This window comes from Protopterus annectens, chromosome 1.part2, assembly GCF_019279795.1.
Source record: "Protopterus annectens isolate FY-2018-M chromosome 1.part2, PAN1.0, whole genome shotgun sequence".
In the NCBI taxonomy this organism is placed as follows: domain Eukaryota; kingdom Metazoa; phylum Chordata; order Ceratodontiformes; family Protopteridae; genus Protopterus; species Protopterus annectens.
Genome location: NC_056727.1, coordinates 107,323,595 through 107,332,512, shown reverse-complemented (window position 1 = coordinate 107,332,512; position 8,918 = coordinate 107,323,595). Strand labels below are relative to the sequence as shown.

Here is an 8,918-nt window from a genome sequence, read left to right as displayed (position 1 = left end):
CCTGGAATATGGGTTGCTGATGGGGATTGAGTGATGTTGGGCCCAGGGTTAGGGTGGATGTCACCACAGAGCTTGAGATGTGTATAGTAAAGATAGGATTTAATTTTGGTTAAATTGTGTGTAAGTTTAATGTTAAACAAGTATAGTTGTGCCTGAAACAGTTTAAGTGTAAAAAAGAATACACTGTCTGTGTGAAAGAGATGAGCAGTGATGGGTAGGGAGTAGTGATTTGTGATATTTCTGTAAGAGGTACTTTCTGTAGGAGAGCTTAGCATAGGTGGGATAGGGACTAGATAGGATGAAAGTGAAGAGAGAAAGAAGATCATTAGCAAAAGGAGAGTAAGGAGAATTATTTCAGATTAAGGAGTATGATAGAGAAAGTCAGAAGTACTGCTTAAGTGGATGATTGGAGGAGGTTAGTAAACGTTTGTGAAAAAAAGGAAGGGGAGTAGTATGTAGAAAAGATGAAAGTGTGATATTAATAGCAATAAGCTAAGAGGTGGAATGCATGGATGAAGAGGGTGGAGCTAATAGAGGAAGGGGTGTGGTGTGGTGTGGTGTGGATAGGTTTAAATCTAGAAGTAGTGGGGGCGGGTAGAATTTGGAGGCAGGGTAGGGGAGCAAAGTGAGCCCGAGTGGAATGAGAGTGAACAGAGTAGAGATAGCCCTAGTTCAAACCTGTGGGTATATTAAGAAAACCTATCAGTAATGTTTCTCTATTATGTTTCATTATTTTGTTTACTTTATAGTAGCCAAACCCACCTGTTATTCAGGTGGAGTGAAATAGTTAAGGGTAAGATAATGTAGAGTATTTTTTTCTTTATTATTTTTCTGCAAGTAACAGTATCACAATGTACATAGAGCTAGTACTGCTTGTGTCTAGTGGAAGGAAATCGGGAGGTAGCCACTTGAGGGATGTTCTTCTTCCATTTAGGAGGGCAAGTTACAAGCTGTGAGATAGGACAGCTAGTACTGCTTGTGTCTAGTGGAAGGGAACTGCGAGGTAGCCACTTAAGGGATGTTCTTCTTCTATTTAGGAGGGCAAGTGACAAGCCAAGAGATAGGATAGCTAGTAGTTAGGAGGGTAAGTTACAAGCCATGAGATAGGACAGCTAGTAGTTAGAAGGGCAAGTTACAGGCCATGAGATAGGACAGCTAGTAGTTAGGAGGGCAAGATAAGACTACATGGGGGGTAGATATACTGAAAAGGATAAGGATAGACAGACAAAGGAATTAGAGAGAGAGATCTGAAAAAGTATTGAAGACTGGGAAAAGGGGTATGATAGTATCTGGGCAGTGGAGGATAGAAAGGGTGAAGCTGCAGTCAGAGGGGGTATGCAGTGAAAATGAGGACAACGAGCTTAAAAGGAAGAAAGAATTGTGGTTGATGCAGGCAAAAGATATCTAGGATTGAAAGTTAAGGAACTAAAAAGGGAGATGGTGGTGTGAGGATGCAAAGAAGAAAGTGTGTGGAAAGAGGATGCAGTAGAATTATTTGCATCCATTCATGAGGAGTAAACTATACAAGAATGAAGAGGCTGATGTGGGATGGGTAGGGCCATAAATGATTTTGGAAGTGAGACTGCTTGTCAAAGAGGCACTGTCGGGGTTGCATAAGATAATTAGCCCTGAAGAAGCATTGAAAGATATTGACTATCTGAGCGGTAGATATGCGGGGGGGGGGGTTGCTACATATTCCTGTTGATTAAGGAAGATGTGTTGGAGATGATAAAATTGCTGTTTGAAACAATACTGGAAGGATGGACTCTGCTGGAGTCACCAGGAAGAGTTGTATCTATAGCACTGCCAAACGAGGATAAAGGGAGAGAGAGAATACAATACAGAGGCAGTATGTGCTATTAGCTGATTTTCTACAATGAATGGAAAATGGCATGTGTTTAGCCAGGTAAATGCTTATGCATTACTGTGTTAGTGAGGTTACAATCTGCATATGTGCACCCTTCACCACTTCCAAATTGCAGTGTGGAAACCATTAGTGGGCATCATGCATTTCTAACAAATGTAAAATAAAATAATACATAGTCTGAGAAGCTTCATTATTCCTGAAGAGAGTCTGTGGCGAAAAGTTTTGATAATGTGATTGTATCAAAACAGCTGTTGTGTGGTGCAGCCACAGCCTTAGATATGTTTTTATTCTACTTCTTCTAATGCACTGGCTTTTTGCACAGATGGCATCAGTGTGAATCCTTGAGCATGGTATATGGAGACATTGTTCCATGATGGCAGAAAATGTCTCTCCGTAAACAAATGGGACACGCTAGCCTGTGCTAATTTGCTTGAAAACCTTGTGTCTTAGAAAGCAATTGGATTGTTTTCCTTAATGTTCTTTATAATGGCCCAATAAAAGCTTGGGGAAAACAGTACAACATAATTTTCTATATATCACTTAATGCAACATGTTTCTTCCCAGTTGGTTAATCTGACCGAATCAAGCACCTACTGCTGATTATGCAAAATCATCTCTGTTCTAGAAGTAAAGAAATGTTTAGGAGGCATGCAAATGGTTGGCACAATCTGCCATGTGATTTTACAAACTAGAAGGCAGAACCATATCTCCCAAGTGCCAGAGCCAAAAGACAGTTACCTTGTTTCGGTATGTTGCCTTCTGGACTTCTGCATCAGTTTACTTGTTATGTCTGTTAAGATAGCTATAAGAAAAAAATATTATTCGTATTTGTTATCATTCAGAAATAAATTCATATGTTCTCATGTTTTCATTTAAGAAAAATATTATTCATATTCTATCTTAAGAAGGCTACTATTATGTGCTCATTATTTCATGATGTGCAAGTATTATTATCCTGTGATCTCAGATAAACATATTGCTATCATTATTATTTACTGATGGTAAAAATCAGACACAGTAGACCATTTTAATTTATTTTAGTATACATGGAACAAAAGTGGCTATGAAATGGTGGTGGGCAAATCTGCCGCAGGGGGATAACTGCAACATCTGGACAAACAAGTTCTGTTGGCCTCTTGTTGGTATAATCATATAGTTCTATACTTGACTGCTGACTATTTTCTGACAACCACGCACCACCTGGGCCTTACTGCACCAAAGCCAGTGATTAAACCAATCATCTTTGGTCACTCTGTTGATAAGAAACTGATATCAAATGCTGGAAAATTAGCTAATGACTGATTGCTTGGATAGTTGCTAATCAGATTGTCCTGGAACTAACAGAAGTAATAAATTTGATTCCCTACCATAGGAGAAAGGGGGTAGTAAATTAAGCATAAATCTGAAAATAAGACAGCAAACAAATGTACCATCTACTTATCTATGTTCTGATGAAAAAGGCTGCTTTTCTAATGCAGCCGGCAAAGATTTTTATGCATTGTTGTTACAGTAGAACTAGTTTCATATACCATTTCATGGTTACTCTTATTTATTGTTTAAATTCTCTTGTCCCGTATCAGACCATTATGAATAAAACTGTATATGTCTTCTATACTCCAGTGTAAGGCTTCTAAGAATTCAACATCCTTTTTGAAATTAAATATTTGTTCATATCTCTCAGACCTTCCCTATTTCATATCAGATCTTTTTGTTCTCAGCCATACTTCTCAACCTCTTAGCTCAAGAAATCTGGGCAAAGCTTAGAATAATGGGGGGACAAATACCTGAAAATAGGGCTAGATTGTGAATATTGTTCTTATAAATTTAGAAATTTGTTAAAATAACAGGGTTTATGTTAGCATGTATTTTCTGAAGGATATGGAGTCTGAAATCCAAATGTATATCATTATTTGGTGACTTCAGTCTTCACTTATTTGCCAGAAAACCTCACATTTTATGAGGAACAATCCAAAACTATAAGGCAAAAAAAATCTGAACATTCTGTGAAAATCTGGACATTGACAGTTATGTTTCAGTCTGATTTTCTTTGTAAAACCACTACTCTGTGTAGTATTTAACTATTTACCAGTCAGTTGCTACATCTCTTTCCCTGCACCTTTATTCCAAAGTATATTTATTCATTCAATAAACAAATGAGTGAATTGGTCTGCCACAGACCACAGTCTAAGGCTCTAGGGCAATGGTAAATTCAATATCTAAACAAATAAAATAGAAGTTTGGTGGTACCTTTGCTCTGAACTGTCTCAGCTTAGTTAGTGTCCTCCTTTCAGTGATTTATTTTGTAGAACACTGTTTCACTTGGTGGTTTACAAGCAGTATATCCTCTAAATATGGGTGATGACACTCTCCCCTGAGCAAGTGTAATATACTAATTAGTTTAAGGTCACAAGTAGTAACTTTCCTGAAGGAGACAGTTTTATAGGTAATATAATAATAATAATATAATCACGTTATTTTTGGGAAAGGGGAGCCAACCTGGGTGAGCCCTAATCTTAACAAGCACCACTTTATAACCCACAAACCCCATCTCCCAAAGTATTACAGCTTCCCCTATAGCACACCATTTGCTAAGGAGAAGCTAACCCATAACCACAGGGGGTTAGGTGTATCCCACTGCAGGATAATTCCTCATTTTTTATCAGTCATTTATAGAAAATAAGTACAGCCTCTCAAACTATTAACGCTTCTCATTTTTCAGACCTACAATCTCCAATATGCATTTTCCATGCATAAAAATAATCAGTTTTTCTGATGCTCGGATTTGAGGCTGCTTCCCTCATTTTGAATTTGAAGCTTTATGGCAAATGTCCTACCTAAACCTTCCCAGAATATGTAGGGTTGGTTATACCTTACCATTTCTACGTTTTTTTTTCAGAATGCAGTATGAAACAAACAGCTTCGGTCATGGAGCATATTGCTTTGAAACTTACTAGTTTTGGTGCAACTGTAAGTATATGAAGATGTGCCATTCGTTTGGAATTCACCGCAATATGTTTCTCATCCAGACACTTACTGAAAAGTTAACAGTCACGACTACAGGTGGGCTAATGTAACAGCGTCACATCTAGGGTTAAATGCAAATATATTTTTTTAATGAAATACTAGCTCCTTATTGAAATTATGCGACGAGCGCGCACACTGCATGCCAGGTGCCTCACATAACTATGTAAGATATTGTACAAATGAAATACTGCATATGTGGTGTGAACATCCTGCATAATAGCTTTCTCAGTCACCACTTGGATCCTACAATGTTTAATCTACATCTGGGAGATGCATAAAGATAAAGGCAGACAGACTGCATGCCTCACTTGCATCTCAAGAGAGCTAGTAAGCTGCCCGTCATAGTTTTGTCTGCTTTGGCATGCAGAGCAGGCAGCCGTTGGTGTTTGGAGGCCCTCCTTGCCTGTGAAGTAGTAGAAGAGGGTGGCACTTTCTGCTGCTGCTGCTGCTTGGAAAGAAAATTGATTCTGTGCGTCGATGATGACTTCAGCAGCCTGCTCTCCGTGCGTTCAGCTAGGCAAAGGACTACAGCAGAAGAAACGGGGGCTCACCATGCCTGACGGCTCTTAGCCTAATTAGCTGTCAGCTCCAAGAGTCTGTCTGTCTGTCTTTTAGGAGCAACGATACTGCATGGCTTGGAAAAAGGTAAGAAACATTGTTCATTCAATATTACAATGACTGCACCCCTTCCCCCAATTTTCTGTACCCTGTCGATTTTGTTGTACACTGTTGAATTGGGCTAAATGTATTTTCCTGTTGCCTAAAGTGTTTTTAGATTCAGCTCTAATAGTATTACCTTTCTGACATATTAAGTGTAAATAGAGTGGGCTGGGGAACAGGTTTATTGCGCAAGTGGGTACTGGTTGTGGGTGGTTGGAGGTGGAGGGGATCGGTGCTGTTGTCACATGACTTTAAGATGCGTACTGTTGTAATGTAACCTGTATCTTACAGAATGGCGTTTCCCCCTTTTTATGGCAACGCAGAATGTAGAGTATAGCCTTGCCCCCTTCACCAGTTATTAACATACTGTTTGGCCGTTGGAATGATGGAAGAAAAGGCTGTATTCCCCATGTCTGTTGAATCTGCAGCGTGACGTTTCTTAAATAACCCACACGTAGCACGATGTGGAATGGAAAACAGTCTTTAAACCATCATTAGAAACGGAACATGGACAAAATATTGCTCAGTTTCAGTCCGTATTTGTTGCCTTTGCTGGTACTACTTAGGTTTGAGGTGAAACAAATAAATTGCAGGAGAGCTGTCGTTATTACTTGGCTAACATGTTTATTAGTGCCTTCGTTTTACAATGTAAACATTGTCGATTATTATTTAAATATTCATTTTCGTTTTTCCCCTTGTACAGGAACCTACCTGCTATGGACATATCCTAAAGAAAAGGGCAGATAAATTATTCATACTCTGTTAAAGATCTGCTCCAACAATCTCAAAAATACCAGCTTGTAAAAATGAACCTGACTAATGAGGAGGCAGAGTTGGTGGATCAAAAACTCTCTGATCCCTTCAGCAACTCCTCATTACTGCACACTGTAAATGGGACCTTCAGAGATTTTCAGGAAATTATCCATACTGCCACACTTGTTACCTGCACCTGTTTACTGGTGATAATATTTTGCCTGGGATCTTGTGGGAACCTAGTTGTCTTCTTATCTTTTTTTGATCCTGCATTTAGAAAATTCAGGACTAATTTTGACTTCATGATCTTAAACTTGTCTTTCTGTGATTTGTTTATCTGTTGTATTACAGCACCTATGTTTGCCTTTGTTTTGTTTTTTGACGCTGCAAGCAATGTGCCAGAGGCATTTTGTTTCACTTTTCACTTAACCAGCTCTGGATTTATTATTATGTCTCTCAAAACTGTTGCTGTCATTGCCTTGCACCGCCTGCGCATGGTTTTAGGTCAGCAGCCTAATAAGACTGCCTCTTTTCCTTGTACACTTTTGCTGACTGCTGTCCTGTGGACTACAAGTTTTACTTTGGCCACTCTAGCTACTTTACGGACTTGGAGATCCCGGATATGTTTACCAATGTTCAGTTTAATTAATGAAGATGGAAAAATCATTCTGTACTTGTATATAATTGATTTTACATCTTGTGTTGGCATTGTGTCAGTCTCATATATTATGATAGCCCAGGCATTACGAAAAAATGCTCAAGTTAGGAAGTGCCCCATCATTACAGTGGATACCTCTAGACCACAGCCTTTTATTGCTACTGGGGTTGATGGTGTACAGTGTGCTTTGCCAGCATTGTACAGAAACCAAAACTACAACAAACTTCAGCACATTCAGACTCATGCTTACACCAAAAAACTGAGTCAGGACCCTATGGCAGGAAACCGCCTGCAGCTTGTATCTGCAGTGAATCTTTCCGCTACAAAGGATTCAAAGGCTGTTGGGACCTGTGTTGTGATTGTTCTTTCTGTTTTAGTCTGTTGTGTACCATTGGGAATTGCATTGGTGCAGGATGCACTATTTTCTGCTAATAGTTTTCTTCTCTATCAATTTGAGCTTTGTGGATTCACACTTGTTTTTTTCAAGTCTGGATTAAATCCTTTCATATACTCAAGAAACAGTGCTGGCCTTCGAAGACGGGTACTTTGGTGTATCCAGTATGTGGCCCTGGGCTTCCTTTGTTGCAAGCAGAAGACTAGACTTCGAGCAATGGGTAAAGGTAGTTTGGAGGTTAACAGAAATAAGTCATCACACCATGAGACAAACTCAGCATACATGCTGTCTCCAAAACCTCAGAAAAAATTTGTGGACCAAGCATGTGGCCCTAGTCACTCTAAGGAAAGTGTGTTGAGTCCAAAAGTATCTGTGGGTTACCACCATTATGCCCAGAGCAGTTCAACTCCCATCAACACCCGAATAGAACCATATTATAGTATTTACAACAGTAGTCCATCACCGGAAGCAAGTACACCAAATAGCTTGCAGCCTGTAAACTCAACTTTTGGATTTGCCAAGTCCTACATTGCCATGCAATACCACACTACCAGTGAGCTAATGCAGGATTATGAAAGCAACTGTAAACAAATCCCAGTCCCTTCAGTTTGACAGTATGGTTATCGCAGTATTATTATACATTGTTTTAGCACTTTCTTTTTTAAACTCACAGCTGTTTTGTACATCTGAAAAACTATTGAGTCATGTTTTGACTCGGATTATTAGTGTTTTTCCATTTCAAAGCTAAGCATTAAATGCTTGTCAGTATGTAATTCTAAAAAAATAACTATCTATCTATATATATTGAGAAAAAAATATATTTTCTGATACTGCATTTTCACCTTAAAAGTTGTACAGATTTACATGTTAATTGAATAATACAGTTGTTCATATTTCATTTGGATTGTATGCATAAATTCATATAAATAAAATTTTCTATTTGCAATTTTAATTAGGAATTATCAAGCTTTGTGTTTTAAGCGCTTATGCAGATGATGTTTTTGGGATGTTGCAAATGTAATGGTTGCTCATGTGTGGAACTAGTATTTCTTCCATTTAGATTTGTGCTTGAAATAGAATTTAATCCTGCAATGTCTTGGGCTGACACGTTATGACAGTGACTAGCATGATGCAGTGGGATGATGGCTGCAGGTGGTGGCGTATTTTCAGTTACAGAATCAAAGCACAGGGCTTCCTCTGTGCCTTTGTGGAAACTAATGAACTGAGATTGCTGTGCCTGGCTTCAGAGGACAGAAAGGCATTTCTTAGCAGGTTTCTTGCGTATGGTATTTGCTTTTGACAGCCTGTGACTCATTTCTGTGCCATGGCGGCAGCACGTGCCTATGGTGAGATAAAAAGGCATCCTGTCATACTGAAGATGAGCATGAAATGGAGTGTGAGATGTAATAGTCTGCTATGACTGCGTGTGAGAGAGATCGATTTTAGTATGACTTTGCAGATGAGAAGATTGTATTATTGAATTCTGTCTGGACCTTAACAGATTTTCTGTGCTTAATGACACATTTTTATTTACTTTTTAATAATAAAGGCTATATGTATGT

General features: G+C 38.8%; 1 protein-coding gene across 1 annotated transcript; it reads left to right on the top strand.

The window, feature by feature from the left end:
- Window positions 1-5,064: 5,064 nt before the first annotated feature.
- On the top strand, window positions 5,065-8,308 carry GPR75 (G protein-coupled receptor 75). Its single transcript, XM_044055109.1, has 2 exons — window positions 5,065-5,536; window positions 6,255-8,308. Exon 2 carries the CDS (start codon window positions 6,358-6,360, stop codon window positions 7,966-7,968), a length of 1,611 nt encoding a protein of 536 aa, XP_043911044.1. The 5' UTR covers window positions 5,065-5,536; window positions 6,255-6,357; the 3' UTR covers window positions 7,969-8,308.
- The last annotated feature ends 610 nt before the right edge of the window (window positions 8,309-8,918 follow it).